This window comes from Anolis carolinensis, chromosome 4 (assembly GCF_035594765.1).
Source record: "Anolis carolinensis isolate JA03-04 chromosome 4, rAnoCar3.1.pri, whole genome shotgun sequence".
NCBI lineage: Eukaryota > Metazoa > Chordata > Lepidosauria > Squamata > Dactyloidae > Anolis > Anolis carolinensis.
Genome location: NC_085844.1, coordinates 26,674,389 through 26,695,063, shown reverse-complemented (window position 1 = coordinate 26,695,063; position 20,675 = coordinate 26,674,389). Strand labels below are relative to the sequence as shown.

The 20,675-nt window shown below is 41.7% G+C and overlaps 1 protein-coding gene across 17 annotated transcripts in view; it reads left to right on the top strand.

Moving 5' to 3' along the window:
* Positions 1–544: 544 nt before the first annotated feature.
* The window catches only part of rims2 (regulating synaptic membrane exocytosis 2), a 434,045-nt gene continuing 413,914 nt past the window's right edge, over positions 545–20,675 (top strand). For 8 of the 17 annotated variants that reach the window (XM_062980109.1, XM_062980104.1, XM_062980108.1 and 5 more), the window contains exon 1: positions 547–3,618. In XM_062980109.1, coding sequence (XP_062836179.1) covers positions 3,443–3,618 — 176 coding nt within the window. In that variant the 5' untranslated portion in view covers positions 547–3,442. Of the gene's footprint in view, positions 3,619–20,675 lie in introns of all 17 variants that reach the window. The other 9 variants (XM_062980110.1, XM_062980105.1, XM_062980100.1 and 6 more) reach the window with 5 other exon arrangements.

The window sequence follows — 20,675 nt, the reverse complement described above, 5'->3', positions numbered from 1 at the left end:
GTCAATGTTTTCAAGACATCATGATATTTTGGTGCTAAATTCGTAAGTATTACATACTACATAGCATTATTGCCTATTGAACTACTTTTTCTGTCAAATTTGTTGTATAACATGATGTTTTGGTGCTTAATTGTAAAATCATAACCTAATTTGATGTTTAATAGGCTTTTCCTTAATCCCTCCTTATTATCCAACATATTCGCTTATCCAACATTCTGCCGGCCCGTTTATGTTGGATAAGTGAGACTCTACTGTAGTTGCTAAATGAACGATTCCAAAATAGCAGCCACTCCTTGGTTATATAAACAAACCCAAAGCATTGGGGTCCCATTCGCACCAGTGCAGCTGCCTCCTCCCTTATTAAATGAGCACCGTGCATCTGCTACACTGTAGAATAAACGCGGTTTGACAGCGCTTCACCTGTGCCAGGGGTTAGTATGCCGTGGAATCCTGGGAGCCGTCCTGGGCTCCTCCTCCTCCTCCTCCTCCTCTTTCTCCTGCCGTGATTCTTAGCGCGTCCATTTCCCTCTCTTTTTCCCCTCCCCCGCCCCCTCCCGCGCGGCTCTGGCTTTGAAACAAAATAAAGCAACCTCAGAATCAAACCGACGCATCCTTCTCAATCTCTCTTCGCCTCTCCCTCCCGCCTCTTTCCCTCCATCTTTTTTTTTTTTTTTTAAATATCCTCATTATTATTGCCGGCGCGCGCCTTGTTTGTGTGGCGCGCCCGCCCGCTTGCTTTTCTCCGGGGAAGGAAGGGAAGGCCGTGTGAGGGAAGCGACGACGACGAGGGAGAGAGAGGGCGAGAGAGGAGGCCGAGCGTGGGCGCCGGCGAGGGAAGGAGACGATGAGGACGAGCCCCTTCCTCCCGTGATCCCGCCGCCCCTTCCGCGATGCCAGGAGGCCGCGAGAGGCGGGGGAGGCGGCGGCTGCAACGGAGGGGCAACGCACGAAGGCGGCTAGGCCTCGCTGAGGCGCGGGAGGCAGGCGGAGGGAGAAGCCCCGCCGAGAGAGGCCTTTCGGGCCTCGCCAGGGCCTCCTCCTCGCCCTCCATGGACGCCGGGCTGGAACCATGAGCCGGCCCAAGCTGCTGGCCCACCTCGCCGGGACCCGCCTCCGCCCTCAGCCGCAGGGCCTCGCCGCTCGCCGCCGGCAACAACACCACTCTTCTTATTACTACTACTACTATTACTACTATTATTACAGCACGAGGCACCGGGACGCTGCTCCTACTCCGGCTTCTCCTGCCTCTCCTTCGCCCTGGACCTCGTCCCAGGCCTCCTTCGCCTTCTCCTCGACCCAGGGCCTGGAGTAATAATCGCCCCCTCGCCTCGCAGCACAAGACCCTCCCTGGCTTCTCCTTTAGTCTAGGGACCTCACCCCCTTTTGAACCCTGTCTTATCCAGGATCCTCGCCCCCTTCAGATTCTTCCCATTTTAGACCCACCTGGGAACCTCCTCCACCTTTTCCTCCTCTTTGAGAAACCCACCCCCCTCCTTTTAGTCCCAGCTCCACCTGAAAACCCCCTCCATTTCTTCCCCTTCCAGACAGAGCTCTTATCTAGGGGCCTTTTGGTTTCTCCCCACTTTTGGACCCAGTTCTCTCTGGGAACCTCACACCCTCTTCAGTTACTTCCCATTTCTAGATCCAGTTCTATCTGGGAACACTCCAGAAGCGACTCAAGTTGCTCCTGACACGAAAAAAATAATAATAATCTGGGAACCTTACCCCCTCCCCTAATTTCTCTCTCCTTTTAGTCCCAGTTCTATCTGAGAAGGCTTCGACAAGACATCTATCTGAACAACTCATCAGTTTCTACCCGTTCTATTCGGAGCTCTCCTTTCGTCTAGGGAGCTCATTCCCGTTTGATTTCTTCCCTCCCTTTAGACTCGTTTCTATCTAGGATCCTCCCCCCCCCCCTTGAGTTTCTTCCCATTTTAGACCCCTCCAATTTATCTCTCCTTTTAGTCCTAGTTCCACCTGAAAACCTCAATTTCTTCCCTCTATCTAGGGATTTTTTGGTTTCTCCCCACTTTTAGATCCAGTTCTATCTGGGATCCTCACCCCTCTTGTGTTTCTTCCCATTTTAGACCCGGTTCTATCTGGAAACCTCACCCTCCCTCCAGTTTATCCCTCCTTAGTCCCAGCTCTATCTGAAAATCTCAATTTCCTCCCCTTCTAGTCAGAGCTTTAGTCTAGGGACTTCATCCCCCTTTGATTTCTTCCCTCCTTTTAGTCCCAGCTCCATCTGAAAAACTCAGTTTCTTCCCCTTATAGTCATAGCTCTACCTAGGGACTTTTTGGTTTCTTCCCAGCTCTGGCAGAAAAACTCACCAGTTTCTTTCCCTTCTATTCCAAGCTCTCCTTTAGTCTAGGGACCTCATCCCCTTTTGATTTCTTGCCTCCCTTTAGACCCAATTATATCGGGATCCTCACCCCTCTTCAGTTTTTTCCCCATTTTAGACCCATCTGGGAACCTAATTCACCTTCTATTTCTCCCTCCTGTTTGCCCTAGCTCTATCTGAAAACCTCAGTTTCTTCCCCTTCTAATCTGAGCTCTATCTAGGGACCTTTTGTGTTCTCTCCCTTTTAGACCCAGCTCTATCTGGGATCCTCACCCCACTTGGGTTTCTTCCCATTTTAGACCCATTTGGGAACCTAATTCACCTTTTATTTCTCCCTCCTTTTTGCCCCAGCTCTATCTGAAAACCTCAATTTCTTCCCCTTCTAATCTGAGCTCTATCTAGGGACCTTTTGTGTTCTCTCCCTTTTAGACCCAGCTCTATCTGGGATCCTCACCCCACTTGGGTTTCTTCCCATTTTAGACCCATTTGGGAACCTAATTCACCTTTTATTTCTCCCTCCTTTTTGCCCCAGCTCTATCTGAAAACCTCAATTTCTTCCCCTTCTAATCTGAGCTCTATCTAGGGACCTTTTGGGTTCTCTCCCTTTTAGACCCAGCTCTATCTGGGATCCTCACCCCATTTGGGTTTCTTCCCATTTTAGACCCATTTGGGAACCCCACTCCCCGCCAATTTCTCCCGTTTCAGCCCCAGCTTTTTCCTTTTTAAGCAGAGCCCTCCTTAGGAGTCTTATCCCCTTTGTGCCCTATTTCGCCCCTTCCTAAGTCTCCCTCCGCAGAGAGAAAGAGGGAGGAGAAGGGGGTCTGGGTGGATGCGTGGACCCGTGTCGGGGAGAGCAACCCACCCTCCCCTCTCGCGTTCCCGTCGCCCGCGGGGCATTCATTAGACTGGCGATTGATTAAAAAGCGGGGATCGATTTGTATGTATTTCGCCCAGCGCCGGGGGCGGCTGCTGCTGCTGCTGCTGTTGGTCCTCTTGCTGCTGCTCCTGCCGCCGCCGCCGCCTGAGTGTTTTCCAACCTAAGGAGCCCTGTGGCTGGGGAGCTGCTCCTGCTCCTTCCTCCTCCGGCTCCTCTTCCCAAAATGTCGGCCCCCGCTGGGCCCCGCGGCGGCCCCGCGCCCCCCGCGCCTCCTCCTCCGCCTCCTCCTCCGTCCGAGATGCCCGACCTCAGCCACCTCACCGAGGAGGAGAGGAAGATCATCCAGGCCGTCATGGACCGCCAGAAGAAGGAAGAAGAGAAGGAGCAATCTGTGCTCAAGTAAGGGCGGGTTCCCTGTCTCCACAGCCACCCAACCTTCTTTCCCAGTCTATGAAGCAACCCCTTCCTAACTTCCCTCCTTCCTTCCTTCCTTCCTTCCTGGGGCTGTTTTTGGGGAATTGCAAGGCCCTCCTTTGCTGCCGCCGCCTCTCCTTGCCCCTTGCCATCCTTCCCTGCTTCCCAGGCTCCTATGGACTGGGGCCAGGCGCCCAATATGGCCGCACAGGTGCTGTTGTAACCCGCTGTGTGTGTGTGCATATATATGTGTATTGGTGTGCGGATGGTGGCAGAGAAGAGAGGAAGGAAGAGGCGGAGGCAGCGTGGCTGGGAAAGGCTGGAGACGGCGGGCTTTTCTCCGCCAGAAACGTCTCTTTCTCCCTCCTCCTCCTCCTCCTTCTCCTCAATCATACAGTGTCCTGCCAGGCCCAGGCCCTCTCTCTTTCTCTCTCTCTCTCTGCCTTGCTCTGTCTCTGTGCGCTCAGATCCCGGGTGGGTTTGCAAGAGAGCCGCCATCTTCCCCCAGCAGCGTGCCACCCTCCTCCCACCCACCCACCCTTTTGGCCCTGTGGCCAGCAGTCCCGGCCTCGGCACCTGTGGGAGCCCCTTGGTGACCGGCCCACGAGGCTGGCTCCCACTCAGACACACACACACACACAGAGGAAGAGAAGCTGCCTCCTCAGCACACAGCGCTGCCCTTCAGTCCCTTCAGCCCTTTCAGCACCAGGGAGCTGTCCAGGCAGCAGCTATAGGGAGAGCTTCCCAGCCCTCCTGACGTTTCCTTTTCTCCCCTCCACGTCCCCTCCTTCGTGCAAAATGGTTCTTCTCTGATCCGTTTGTCCGTGATGTCAGGAGAATCCATGTTTTCTGTGGTGGCTTTTTCTTTCGCGTGTGGCGTGTCGAGGGTGACGTTTCCTGTCTGGCTGAAATGTGAACTTCCTTTGTGATCATGCAATACTTTACAGAGATTTTTTTTCTTTTCTTTCTCGGTCATGGTTCCTTCGCCTGTCAGTTTGGGAATCTGTTGTTGTCTGTGACTTTTCTGAGTTTCTTGAATAGCATGTAGTCATTCACACATGAAAAACGTCCCTTTTTTCTTACGTAATGGGCAAACTGACCTCTAAATTATCATTCGATGTTTTATGGAAAGTTGTCACAGCCCTGGGTTGCTGTGAGTTTTCCGGGCTGTATAGCTATGTTCCAAAAGCATTCCCTCCTGATGTTTCGCCCACATCTATGGCAGGCATCCTCAGAGGTTGTGAGGTTTATTGGAAACTAAGCAAGGGAGGTTTATATATCTGTGGAAGGTTCAGGGTGGGAGAAAGAACTCTTGTGTGTTGAAAGCAGTTACCTTGATTAGCATTGAAAAGCCTTGCAGCTTCAAGGCCTGACTGATTCCTGCCTGGGGAATCCTTTGTTGGGAGGTGTTAGCTGGCCCTGATTGTTTCATGTCTGAAATTCCCCTGTTTTCAGAGTGCTGTTCTTATTTGATGTCCTGATTTTAGTTTTTAAATACTGTCAGCCAGATTTTGTTCATTTTCATGGTTTCCTCCTTTCCGTTGAAATTGTCCACATGCTTGTGGAATCAGCCAGGCTTTGAAGATGCAAGGCTTCTCAGTGCTAATCAAGGTGATTAATTGCCTCCAACAGATAAAAGTTCTTTCTCTCACCATGGACACTCCACAGATATATAAACCTCCTTTGCCTAGTTTCCAATACAACACAACCTATGAGGATGCCTGTCATAGATGTGAGCGAAACATCAGGAGAGAATGCTTCTGGAACATGGCCATACAGCCGGAAAAAAATCAGCAACCCAGTGATTCCGGCCATGATAGCCTGCCTTCGACAACACGTTGTCATAGCCCTGCTGCAAGGCATACTGCTGTGTTTTAAGTTTGATAAATAGGTGCAGTATAATCTTTTTTTCACAGAGTCAAATTAAACACTTCTGAGTTTAAATAATTATAAAAATACCCAACCAAATTACTGGGCAATCATAGTGTTGTTAACCTATTGTCTTGTTGAACTGTTGATTCAAAATCTGCATCGGGAAGCTGCTCTTGGGTCCTAGCTTAGTTCATTGCTTGTGTGAGAGTCAGTGTATCCTGAGCATTGTGATACTGTCCAAATAAATGATTGTTTTCAGTTAATTTTTATTTCCATATAAAGACGGCAGATATTTAAAACTTTCATATTTTCTTAAGCTTTATGATAAAAACTTTAACTTTGTAGTTTGAAGAACATAATATTGAAATTACAGGAAAGGAGATTCCACCTGAACATTAGGAAGAACTTCCTAACTATGAGAGCTGTTCAGCAGTGGAACTCTCTGCCGTGGAGTGTGGTGGAGGCTCCTTCTTTGGAGGCTTTTAAACAGAGCCTGGATGGGGGTGCATCTGTCGGGGGTGCTTTGAATGTGATTCTCCTGCTTCTTGGCAGTGGGTTGGACTGGATGGCCCACAAGATCTCTTCCAACTCTATCGTTCTATTATACTGTGATTTTATTATTCTAAATCAAACCCCAAATGTCTCTTTTCTGTTTCTCACTAATAATTTCAATTAATTTAAACTAGGAGTAGATATTTGTGTTTCACTTGGCTGCTGTATCTTAAACTATGCATTAAAAATAATGTATCCATAAGTGGAGTGGATTAATAATATACAAAACTATTTTCAAAATAGGTAGGCAATCAGTGACATTACCAATAACTGAAGAGAATCTCATCAGTTACAAAATAATTTTGAGCCTTTCCTAGTTATTAGCTGTAATTCTGATTCTTTTATGTTTACCACAATATCAAATATATGTTTGTAATTGCAAATTGGGAATACAAGCTTTAAAAATAATGTTGTGTTGTACTTGAAAGGTATTAAAATTATAAAGAAGTTAATGCAGAGCTGGATAGTTTGTAGAAGGGTTACACAAATAGCTACTTGAGCAAAATTATATACAAGGAAAAATATTTGAAGGTGGGGAAGTCTTTCTATGATAGATGTTTTCAACAAACAGAGAAGAAATGTACAGTATAGAGTTGTAAAACAGAATGACATTGCATTAGCACAATTAAGAAAAAACATACTACATACTTTCACCTGCTTTTCATATTCATACCTCCCCAAAGTTGCTGAATGGGAGAAATAGGAAAGACCTACCCTTCTTAAAATATTATTTGTAGTATACTATAAATTGATTCATTTTTGGGTTTTTGCATTTAACATTGGATTGGGATAAGGAAGGCATACATGCCAATATATTTTTTCTCATGAGATCTTCACAAGTGATTCTACAGTGCAATCCTAGACATGTCTACTGCTCAGATATATGCCTCACTAACTTCGATTGGATTTTCTTTCAGTTCAGTTTGGAGAGAGCTGCAGAGTCTGGCTGTCATATGTATTGTGATGTTATATGTAGATAAAACAGTACACAGTATGGTATGCACTGATTCAGCTAGAACATCCACCAAGGTTTGGGTGTTGGCAGTCTCATCCACACTCTTTACTCCAAAATGTGGAGCCCCCAGTAGTGTAGTGGGTTAAAGCCTTGTGACTTGAAGGTTGGGTTGCTGACCTGAAGGCTGCCAGGTTCGAATCCAACCCGGGGAGAGCATGGATGAGCTCCCTCTATCAGCTCCAGCTCCATACGGGGACATGAGAAACTGCAAGTCGCTTCTGGTGTGAAAGAATTGGCTGTCTGCAAGGACGTTGCCCAGGGGACGCCCAGATGTTTTGATGTTTTTACCATGCTTGTGGGAGGCTTCTCTCATGTCCCTGCATGGAGCTGGAACTGATAGAGGGAGCTCATCCGCGCTCTCCCTGGGTTGGATTCGAACCTGGCAGCCTTCAGGTCAGCAACCCAATCTTCAGGTCACAAGGCTTTAATCCACTACGCCCCTGGGGGCTCCGTTGAAATAACTGTAAAGGTAGTATAAAAAGAGGAAACAACTTTTAGATGTCTTTTTTGTTTCTTACAGAAATATGGAAGTGGCCATATATTTTTCCTCAGATATCCTTTTTACTTGCAAAACATCATTTGAAATTAAGATTTTTTTTGCATATGGTTACTTAGTCTAAAAATGGAGCAGACACTTGTAGAGTATAATGAGCAGTAGAGGTAGTAATTTTGTGCAGTGTGTTATGTCAACACTGATGGGTAGAAATATGCTAAATAGTTAGCTCTTCTCAGATGGCCTTTTGTCCAGATTGCTTAATAAATCTGGTATTGTGGCACTGTGTTGTTACCAGAAGAGCATTCAGCAGTGTCTATAGCATCTCTCTTGTCAATCATTTTTTCTTTTCTTTCTTTGAGGGCAAAATTATGTGCAGACATAGATATGTATGTGTGTATATGCTCAAACCCATTGCATTCCCCCTCCAGCTGTGCTTCTTTTGAAGAAATAAAGATAAGTAGTGCAGAGTTAAATCAGCAGGAGTTCATATTGATAAGGTCAGAATTCATTCCTGCTGGGATTTGCTGCAAGTTGATGACATGTGGAATGGATATTTTGCAAAGGTTTGCCAGAAGCATCTATTTTTGCTAGGTTGTGTCTCATGAAGGCCCTTGGTGAAGTCACTCTTCATGTGGAGAGAAGCTCATGAAAATTTACCATGGTGGTCCTGGGTGATTCTGCTGTTTTTGAGACTACTTTCTCTTGTCAATATATTTTGTGCATTGAATATATGAGGGGTTAATATTGCTATAAACATCATGTTTTCGTTTTAGTGTTTTGTTCTATTCTGCGTAAATGCAAGCCTAATGAGAATATCCAAGAATTAACAACATGAGTCGTTTCTCTTGGCCAGTAAACATGGAACTGTATCAGTTTTGCAGAAATCCTAGAATATTTCAGATAGGTGGTTCTGTAGATGTTCTTAAGCTCTGGGTATTAAAAAGTCATTACTATTTAAAAAAACATGTAAAAGAAGGCAATCATATTGTCTGGTACTTTGGTTTTAGTGGTAGGTCTTATGAATGTATGACTTTTAACATGTTTGAATGGTTGAAGATTACTTTTACTTTGCTATGTCTTATTTTTTAGGGCTATGAAAAACAGTAAAACATCTCACACATTAATTATTTGACAGAGCTCTGCCATATTTTGTTTAATTAAGCATCTCTTTCTAGATAAGGTTTATTTCTAATTGTGTTAGGGTTTAAAATAGAGGTGAGTAACTTGTGACCCACAAGATTTTGAACTCGAATTCTTATCACATTCAGTTACAAGGTCAGGTATAATGTAGGTTCAAGTACAACAGAGCCATGTTCTGTGACTATTTCAATCCAGAAGGGGAAACTGGTATTATCTGATATCAGTCAAATCAAAGCATGTGAAGACCCACCTGACAAGTGGCATCAGGTCACAGTAGGCAAGGTCAGGTTAAGCAGATATAATCTGGTCAAAGCAGACAGGTCAAGTCACAACAGGGAAGGTCACGGAAGAAGGGAAAAGATCTTGGACAACTTGAAGTGTATCCTACTAGTAGGAATAGACTTTATCTTAGTGCAGAGAGTTTCACTTTTCCTATGGGATCTGCCTTGACTTGAAGTCTGATTGTGTAGCCTGATTTGTGAGACTGGGGAGATGATACTTCTACCAGGGATCCATCCTCTCAGTTAAGAGGATAATGCAAGATCTCTGGCTGGGAGGAACCTGATTTGGTCTGACTCCTGAGGAAGTAGCCTATGCTTTGTCTTCATTGGAATCCTGTGCTGCATATAATATCTGGAGGACCAGAAGACCCCAACCATCCTTTAGAATAGTGGTTCTCAACCTGTGGGTCCCCAGATGTTTTGGCCTTCAATTCCCAGAAATCCCAACAGCTGGTAAACTGGCTGGGATTTCTGGGAGTTGTAGGCCAAAACACCTGGGGACCACAGGTTGAGAACCACTGGGGACCACAGGTTGAGAATGTTTGTAATTGCAACATGCCATTTCCTGTAAAGTTTATCTTCAGAATGGTTTAAAAATGCCTCATGAAAATCATTGAATGAGATTTTCCTGCTTCTTGCAGGGGGTTGGACTGGATGGCCCATGAGGTCTCTTCCAACAATTCTATGATTCTGTGATTCTATGATTAAGCTTCTGCTCATCTAAGAGGAGATTCAGCTGCCATATAAAGTCCATGAAAGTTAAAGATCTCATTAGCATAGTTTTATTGAATTATTTATTCTTATATGTTTTGGAGATGATTTACACTGCAGAAATATAGCAGTATGACTGCCATGATGCTAGCCATGGAATCCTGGAATACATATTAAAGTACTGTTCGATGTTTGATGTTTTGTCTTATGACTGATATAACAGGTTGTGTTTTTTATTTAATATTAGTTAAGTCATAATTTGTTTTTATATATTGGCTTGTCAATTTTTGTTATTATAGGTGTATTGTTGTTGTGTTCGGGCATTGAATGTTTGCCTTTTATGTTTGGAATCCACCCTGAGTCCCTCTAGGGAGATAGAGTGGAATATTAACAATAATAATAATAATAATAATAATAATAATAATAATAATTCTTATTATTATTATTACTGCATGATAATAAAATAGGTTGCTCAGAGAACAAACATACAGTGGATAATCCTGGGTAGGAACGTAACTCAGCTGAAAGCTATGGCACTAAAAAAAGTTGTTATGGAAATATATCACAGAAAGAACCAGTCAGTCTTATCATGGGATGGAATATCACATCCGGCCATAATATTTGAAACATCAAGGGTAAACTATTATGTAATTTTTGTGTTTTTTTCTTGCACATGATTTAGAAACTTCAGCTAATGTACAGTGTTTCATCTCACCATCTACACAAAAAGCTTGTAGTTGAGAATACGAGCACAAGTGTACATTCATATCTATGTCCAAATCATTGTTGGCTTTCTCCTCATAAAGTTATACCTGTGTGACCATTATAACTTAAATGTTGCCTCACTACAAGTGAACCGTTGCCTAATTTCATCTTAAAATTTGGATGTTTCTGATGAAGTAGTAGGTGCACCAATTTACTAATTTTCAGGACATATTGGAAAGCATTTCATTCCAGATTTCCAAGGAATTCAATGCTGTTTTGACAGATTGAATTGTTTCAATTTTTTTCATTCTGTAAGTGTTTTGTGTAGATTTATTGACAGATGTTTAGATTATGCGTAGGATATGGGAAACAGTACATATACGTACACTGAAGTAGTTTGTATTCTTATCCTTGTGAATGGGTAAAGGGAAATACTACTTTTGAAAAAGTAGCTGTGGTTGCTGCAGTACTAGGAAATATCTGCATATTATAGTACAGTACCTGAAAAACCAAATATATATATGAATATACTGCAGAAACCCATTAAAAACAATATTTATGGATATATTAGTAGAAAAATAATAGGTTTTGGCTGTTTCTCAACTGATTTCAAAGATTACATGAATGCAAAACCATGAAATTAATAGTTTCCAAATGCATGTAAGAAAGAGAATTTTTGGTGGTGGAGGCTCCTTCTTTGAAGGTTTTTAAAAAGAGGTTGGATGGCCATCTGTCGGGGGTGCTTTGAATGCGATTTTCCTGCTTCTTGGCAGGGGGTTGGACTGGATGGCCCACAAGGTCTTTTCCGATTCTATGATTCTATGATTCTATGATCTGATTCCCATTAAAGATGCACATTGCAAAAATTGAAAATGTTTTTTTTGATTTATTTATTGTGACATTTGCATGCATGATGTGCATGTTGTCTTAAAGTAATATTCAAAGTGGACCTGCAAGACCGAAGGCAGTGCTTTACTATTGTACTTTGTGCTGAATATTTCTGACAATGAACAAATGGGAAGTTAGGGCTGGTAAGAAAGTGTAAGCTGCACCTTTCCATTTTCTGATCCACAAGAATGGACTCTAACCTCTATTAGTAATGATAGGTAGGTAGTCCCTGTGGTCTTTGAAAAAAGTTGCAGTTAATGTCATATAATATTGTTCAAGTTCATATTAAAGATTTCTACCCATTTAAGCTAATATGCTATTTGAAATCAGTTTATGCAAACAAAAGATAACATTTGAGAAATACTAGAGAAAGAAGTTCTAGTGGTTCTGGTGCAGGTAGGATTTCATAAAATGGGGCTTCATATTCTGATATAACTTCATAAAATACAATAAGCCTGAGAAAAGGGAGAATTAACTTGAAACAAAATGAGATTATTCACACCTTATATTGTAGGATCTATTATTTCTCTCATACTGTATTGATCTTTATTAATTAAAAGGTAAAGGTTTCCCCCTGACGTTAAGTCCAGTCGTGACCGACTCTGGGGGTTGGTGCTCATCTCCATTTCTAAGCTGAAGAGCTGGCGTTGTCCATAGACATCTCCAGGTCATGGCCGGCATGATTGCATGGAGCGCCGTTACTTTCCCGCCAGAGTGGTACCTATTGATCTACTCACATTTGCATGTTTTCGAACTGCTAGGTTGGCAGGAGCTGGGGCTAACAGCGGGCGCTCATTCTGCTCCCGGGATTTGAACCTGGCACCTTTTGGTCTGCAAGTTCAGCAGCTCAGCGCTTTAACACACTGTGCCACTAGCGGCCCCCTTTATTAATTAATCCCAATTTACTAATTATTTTTAGTTAATTTTTGCATGCAACCTGTCTGACATATAGTTCTTCTTTAGCTCTTCTCAAGTATTAATTTTATTACAAATATATTAATATTAATATTTTTTGTGTCAAAGCATAGATATTTACTCAAATTGCAGAATTAGTAAAAATGTCAGCATTTTTGAAATTCAAATTATTATATAAATAAATTTAAAAAGAAAAATGCACAAATAAGTACAAAAAAGATATTAGTACTTGTGAAGTTGTGAAATAGTAATTGTGAAAAACAAAGTCTTCACTAAGTACCAAATCCTCAGCTATGAGATGACCTACCAAACCTTCTTAGGAAGGATATTCTGGAATTAATTGCTTCATTGCATCACTGAACTACATTCAGTGGAAGCAGGAATCCAGATCAACGTGTTGCTTGATGATCTTACAGAGTCCTAGAACATAGCATTTTTGCAGAAATTGAACTAATTGCACCAAAAAAGACAACTGAAAACTATTTGATGTATTTCTTTTTAGTATCTATCGTTTCTTTAGGATTTCTTGGGTTTATTCCAAGATTGACTTAATTTTGGGTCTGAGCCCAAGTTTTTCTGAAATGCGTGTTTTAATCCTAGAAATATTTTGTTGAGGCAGGCTTTTTAGTTGCCAGAACAGAGTGGAGAGTGAACATATCTAAGATTAATTCAGGATATTGTAGATTGTGAAACCATGCTCCAACACCTGTAGTACAAGAGCATATGCATCCTGACTTTGACTGTGAAGAAGGGTTTTTTATATGAATTCTGTCCTGAGACAAATGGAGCCCTGCATCTGAAAACAAGCTTTTCTTGTGAATTCTCAGCTACAGTTAACCACCTCAGTCTCTGTACAACAGTGGCTCTCAACCTGTGGGCCATGGTTGAGCAGTGGGCCGTGAGAACGAAAATCCAGTCAGCAAATCTCCTTCATCTTTACTTATTTATTTTATTTTATTTCCACTCCTTGCCACAGAGCTGGCCATTGCATTGGATAGACCATATTATCTCTAGATTATTAAATATGGTTTTCTGTGGGCGAGGAGATGGGGACTACTTGATGGCATATGTTCTGTATCCGAAACTAGAGCTGATGTGGTCTATCCAATGCAGTTTTCTGAATCAATACCCCAAATAACCAAGCCAAATCTAAAGTTGACCAAAAACTGATTCGTAACCCTTTTGGTACTAATGTTGGAGAGTGGTCCCTAGTCAAGTGGGCCCTGATCAAAGTGGACCCTGATCAAATAAAAGGTTGGGAACCACTGCTGTGCAAGAATCCCCTTCCAAAAGCTTTAAATTCTTTTTGCAGAAAGCACTGAGCCTAAAGTTAGTTTCCCTTTCCTTTCTTTGTCAAGCAGCAGTGAATTTTAATCTTTAGAAAAGATACTTATTTGTGCAAATTTCATAGTGTACACTGAGATTTGAACTGGACGCACTTACACTTGCTTTTCCTACTTTATGTCCTCCACATCTTTATGACTGCAACTCTCATCAGGCCGTATCAGCATGGCAAGTGAACAGACATTATAAAAACTGTAGTAAAACAACAAAATTGAAAAGTACCATCAATGTATTACAAGGAACCATAAAGTAAACAAGATTGTAGACCTAGTTAAACAATTCTTTATTTAAACATAATGTTATTAATATAAGTCATATGTGTACTTCAGACTCTAGGATTCTTAGACATTTCCTTTTTGCTAGATAAAAGAGACATTTTTTGCTAAATCAAACTCCAAGACAGGGTACTTTTTTAAAAGCTCAACACCCTTGCATTGTTGTCACACACAGCCCACCCCCACCCAGAATTAGTCCAATCCACCCCACACCCAATTGACCTTAAGAAATGCCCAACGGTCTGATGAAAGATTCACAAAAAGGCATCTATCTGGTCCAGTCTATTTAGCCCATTTGGTCTGGGGGCCAAGGGGGTGGCTGGCTAATAAAAGTTCAAACACTGAGCGATGGTAAGCCACAGCGTCTCCTCCATTGTTCTACCAATGAAGGTAGAACAAGCCAGTGGTGGAACACAACAGCTAAGGGGGCAATAGTGGAGGAGGCCGCAAGACTGCCTGTCTGGCTTGAATGCTGCAGTGGCGACGATGATGGAAAAAGACCAACATTACAGGCAGCCCAATGCGGCCACTCACCAGAGGCTCCTCTCTCATCTGTTCTTACCAGTCTGAGCTGCAAGGTTTTAAAGTGGCTAGCAGCTTGGGGGAGAGTTGTAGAAACTTTACTCTCAGCTGTTCTTACCAGATGTGTTCGGACAGGTAAGCTGGACTGGAACCTGGTTGCTGTGAGTTTTTCAGGCTGTATGGCCATGTTCCAAAGCTTTTTTTCCTGATGTTTCGCCCACATCTGTGGCAGGCATCCCCAAAAGACTCACACCAACCCAGTGATTCTGGACATGAAAACTTTCAACAATACATTGGACCCGAACTGTTCAGGGATTTATAGGCTAAAACCAGCACTTTGAATTGTGCTCGGTAGCAGATTGGCAGCCAGTGGAACTGACGCAACAGGGAGGTTGTATGCTTCCTGTGCCCCGCTCTAGTAAGGAACCTGGCTGGCTCCCGTTGGACTAATTGAAGCTTCAAAACAGTCTTTAAAGGCAACTCCACGCAGAGCACGTTGCAATAGTCTAAACAAGAAGTAATGAGAGCGTGGTCCACTGTGGCCAAGCCTGACTTCCCAAGGTACGGGCGTAACTGGCACACAAGTTTTAATTGTACAAAAGCTCTCCTGGCCACCACCGAGACCTGGGGTTCCAGGCTCAGCGATGAGTCCAGCATCACTCCCAAGCTGCGAACCTGCACCTTCAGGGGGAGTGTAACCCCATCCAGCATAGGCTGTAGCCCTATACCCTGTTCGGCCTTACAACTGACCAGGAGGACCTCTGTTTTGTTTGGATTCAATTGCAATTTGTTCACCCACATCCAGTCCGTCACAGCAGCCAAGCACCGGTTCAGGACTTGAACAGCCTCCTTAGCAGCAGATGGAGAGGAATAATAGAGTTGAACAGTTTAAGGCATGATAACAGCCTGAAAATGATGTTTAATATTTTAAGAAAGTTATTAATTTGGGAATTTTCAAATAATTTCTGCTTGACTGCACAACAAAGGAATTTTCTAACAAAATAGTAGAGAATAAACAAGAATCCCAGACTAAAACAATTTCTTGTTGCATAGTGTGTCAACAATGCAATTTGTGCCCTTCTTGCAACAGTCATGCAATAATAATTTTGTTTCATAAGAGAGATTTAATTTTGCCAGTTAGTTAATGGTTATGAATTTTGAACAAGCAAATTCTAAAATCATGTTTTTAGCCACTACATTATATCAGTTCTATTATAATCCTGGTAAATATAATAAACCAGAGTGGCATAGAATATTCAGTTACAACTGAGGACACCAGGATTTGAATCCCCACTTAGCCATAAAAATCTCCTGGGTGAGTTTGCATAAATCACAGTCAACCTGAGGGGAATACAAAGGTACCCCCCTCAGTAAATCTTGCTTAGAAAATCTCATGGTGGGGTCACTGCACACGGGAGGAAGTGCCACCCCAAAGCAGCATCTGCCTCAAGTTGTTTCTCTCAATGCAGCACATTCTCACAGAAAGAAATTTGGGCTCAAATCCCTATTGGTAGTCCCAACTTTAGGAGGGCTGTATATGAAATTTACTGACATGTTGCCTCACCATTCAGCAGTTGAGTCTACTCTAGTTGGAACTCATCAACAGGCTTACAGTACTTACGTGAATACATTATGTGTATATACAGTCATTATGTGTATGTGTGAGTATTCCATATGTGGGTCTCCATAAGTTAGAAATGACTTGATGGAACACAATATCAAATAATTTAAGAAAAGCTGTTAGCTACTAGTTCATTTGTCTGTATTAAATAACTTGTGATCTTAAAGAGGCTTTGGAGGCTTTTAAACAGAGGCTGGATGGCCATCTGTCGGGGGTGCTTTGAATGCGATTTCCTGCTTCTTAGCAGGGGGTTGGACTGGATGGCCCATGAGGTCTCTTCCAACTCTACTATTCTATGATTCTATGATTCTATCTTTTTTTTCTAAAAGCTTTTCTGTCTGGTTATTTAGATGAACGTTTTATTCATTACAGATAAATTGACATTTGGATATTTCTATGTCTTCAATTCATGATTCACATCTCAAATCAGGTATGAAATCTATATGACCTCAGGGAAGCTACTGTTTTTAGGGTGGTTCTACACAAATACTAAAATTGAGTTAGGAAGTAATAAAACTGAACTGATTCTGTGGGGGGCCGGGAGTGCGTCCACAAATTGTCTCAGGAACTGATTCAAGGCTGGGGCAATGGCCTCAGTAATCTGACATCTGTTGATTGTGGATCAGAACCAAATCCCCAGGATTTTTTTTCTTTTCCTGTGTGCAGAGATGCACTAATGCGTATCTCCATGTTCATTCAGGATCAACACTAGACCGTGGCAGGGCACAGAACATGAGAACAAAGGGGTGGAAAGCAAGTGTACCCATGGGAATGATGTGGTTTCCTCTCTCAGTGGAGTACTTGTTTAACTTCTGTCCAGTTGTGTTTCAGCGTTTTTAAAAGTGTGTCAGTGTTAGTGGTGTCATGAGAAGCTCTCAGCTTTTTTTGGTCTTGAATTTGAGCCCTGCATGAGATATACTCTGATTGACAGCAGTAGATTTTCTGGCTTATTCTGGACTTATTCTAAGTTTTTAAAAATCACTTTCTGACTTGATGCTTGCTGCAGAGCCCACTGGGGGTGTAGGTTTTGTGGACACTTCAATTTTGAACAGGCTTCAACCTTCATTACACCCTTAGGGCTTCATCACACTAGAGTTTGGATCCACTTTAAATCCACTTTAGGGAGGGGCCTTTAAACAGCTCAGCCAGACAGATCCTGGGCCTCACAACTACAAACCACAGAATTCTGCAGGAGGCAGAAACCGGATTTAAAGCGGGGAAAATTCTCAAGTATGATGAGCCCCTTAGTCTCAGCCATCTATAGAAATATATATGTGGTATCTGTGGAGGCTGATAGAAAATCACATGGTGTTGGCTGTAAGCAAGTGATGTGTGGACATGAAAATTGCAGGAACTTATCCGGGTTCATGTTTAACACTTTTGTCTCCTGTTTGATACTTTTGACTTGACATAAATAAGTCTCTGAACATCTTCTAGTGGTGTCCCTACTTGCCTTTTATTTTTAAAGTGAGCCAATTTTTGCATCAGAACATTCAGCCCCATTATCAGATTTTTTCCCCCTCAGAAATCATCTGCCTAATAATGGCAAATCCTTATCTCACAAGTTCCATAGCACAGTCTGTATATGCAGTCAGGTCTCCAATTCTATTTCCACTGTTTGATATTTGAGGTAACTTTAGAACATGACTTCCAATTGAGAAAAAGTGCAGCTTTGAAAGTAAGGGCAATGAGAAGCATTAGTGTAAATAGGCAGACAAAAAGTACATCTTCACTGTCGAATTAATGCAGTTTGACAGTCCTTTAACAGCCATAGTTCAATGCGATGGAATTATGGGACAGAACATTTTGTCAGAGAAGAACTCATAATACTGCGATACCCATGATTCCATAGTACTGAGCCATGGCAGTTAGTGGTGTCAAACCACATTAATTCGACAGTGTAAATGCACCCAGACAATGTGCACATGCTATTCTGGATCTTGGCCTATATAATATGTAAGTGCTTGCTGTATAGTATTAATATAAATGTTTCAGTGTCTCTATCACTACTAGTATATTTCCCTCCAAATCCTCTTTAATATGATTCTGTGAGTGACTGTCCTTTAAGAAGCCAATCTCTGTGGGTAGAAAGGACAAGAATGACATCCAATTTAGAGCTAACTTGGTCATAGATGGTAAAGAATTGTGGAAATTTTAAAAGAAGTATTTAATAGAGGTGTGTATTTTTTCATTTGCCTCAGAAGTCGCATCAAATTGGTTGAATTTAATACTTACGATGTGATATCCGAGACGTGGGCATGGCCCACACCAAAAAGTTTAAAAATTGAAACTTATCCCATATTTTTTCATTTTAGTTTGGTAAATTTCGGAAGACTCCCAAAGCCAGTTTCCTTTTCAGTGCAAGGAAGCAAAGCAAAGCCATAAAGACTATCTTAGTGCCTTACCTTTTCTCTAAATTAATGGAATCTCGGCATTAGGAACAAGAAAACGAGGGAGCAGTGTTTGCTGGAAATAGGACAGAACTCTGGGATATTTATTTTGGGAAGGGAGGAGCTCTATGCCAGATAATTCAAAAGGCTACATCCCTAAATCAGTAGATGCATGAATATTTCTGAAAGTTGTGGGGAATGATTCAGTGTTATCTCCTGTCATTGTATAGAAAATTCAAGGAAATAGCTTTTGTAGTTTAAAAAATGTTATTTATAAAAAGTTTGAAAATTCCCTAAAAATCTGTGGATAATTCATTTATTTATTTATTACAATATTTATATCCCGCCCTTCTCACCCAACAGGGGACTCAGGGCGACTTACAATAAAACACATATATAAAAATTGTACAATGCACTATAAAACAGTTAAAAATTATTAACTTACATCGGACATTCATAAAACACATTCTAAAATACAGATGGGCGTATTCAATTTTAAAGGACTGGGTCTGTCGATTGAGTTCCAGCGTACATAATAGCGCTGCTAATTGTTATTCGAAAGCCTGGCCCCACAACCAAATTTTAAACATCCTACGGAAGGATAGGTGGGAGGGAACCTGCCTGACTTCACTGGGGAAGGGCGTTCCATAGGCGGGGAGCCACTACTGAAAAAGCCCTGTTTCTCGTCCCCGCTAGCCGCACCTGTGAGGCTGACGGGACCGCGAGCAGGGCCTCATCTGATGATCTTAAGCTTTGAGGTGGGTCGTAGCGGGAGACACGTTCAGACAGATAAGCTGGGCCGGAACCGTTTAGAGCTTTATAGGCTAAAGCCAGCACCTTGAATTGTGCTCGGTAGCTAATCGGCAGCCAGTGGAACTGGCGTAACAGAGGAGTGGTACTCTCCCTGTACGCCGCTCCAGTTATTAATGTGTAAGTGAAACGTTCTGAAATTTGGCAGGTTAACAGTGATAAATTAGTTCTACCATTGCTGAAAGTTTCACCCCAGTAGCTTTAAAAATGTGGGAGAAAGGAGCCCCTGAAGATTCTCCAATTATAGTAATTAATGCTGTAACAAAATAGTAGTGACATTTCATTACAGTAACAATTTTTTCACCAACTATACTTAGAAACACCTTAGAAATAAAATGCCAGTGCCCCCCAGTTTTGTAATGACTTGAACATTTTTAATGGATCACACATCCCTAGTATTAAGTCAAAATGTTTCAGTATCATGTGGGTAGTTTAAGTTTTATATCTATATACACAAATACACTAGCTCAATACAAAATATTATCACACACAATTGACAAATTAGCAGATTACTATAGTCAGGCCTAGATTTATTTAGTTTTGATGTATTTTCTTATGTTTGGTAACTTTCTTTATAGATGTCAGTCGCTGTCCTCTTGTTGTCCAAAACCTTAGGCATGGTAAAATATTTTTCACATTTCCCTCTTATACATGCACTTTATTAAGTACACATGGTATTAAAGACAAAGTAGATAAGAAATATGACTTCATAAATATAGGGTTGTGTGGATGATCATAGTATTTAAGGCAACTAATAAATTATAGGGGTTGTGATTTGAACTATTCTATGTTAAATTATGCCTTTAAGAATCAATGACAAAATAAACCAATAAGATCACAAGTGGTGATCACAAAATATCACAGGACCTGTCCACCTGAAATTTGTAATTCCATGCTGAAAGAATTTTGGATCCCATGTTGAGAGAAAGACGGTGTATGAGTTGAATTAATTAATTAATTAATTAATTGAAAGAAAATATACTTTGTGTGGGACAAGATCTTGAGCTCAGCTATCAAAGTTACTAAAGCTATTTGAGAACTGGTTTCAGTACCTTGGATAACTCATGTAAACATTAATTTAAAATGCCAGAGTGGAGCCACTATCCCACTGACATGGAAGCTACCAACCACCACTACATATTGTTTATTTTTTCTTATAGCCTAATGTATTTCAAATGCCATAAAGATATATTGTTGTTGTTGTTATGGTTGTTGTTGTTGTTGTTGTTGTTTATTCATTATTTAATCAAGACACTTCAAGCATTCAGTGTGCTTTGTAAACTTCTAATGTAGCTTCAAAAGGTTATACTGTTAACCACAACATATTTTATATTTGTGATTGGGGAATAGATTGATTGATTAATGCTTTCTGCTATGTTTCTATAAATCTATCACATATTACACTGATGTACAAGGCTGAATAGACTTGTTACTTTAATTAATTCTGACTGATAAGTAACATTTTTTTAATCTATTATTGAAATAAGACTAGTGATGTTTTTGAA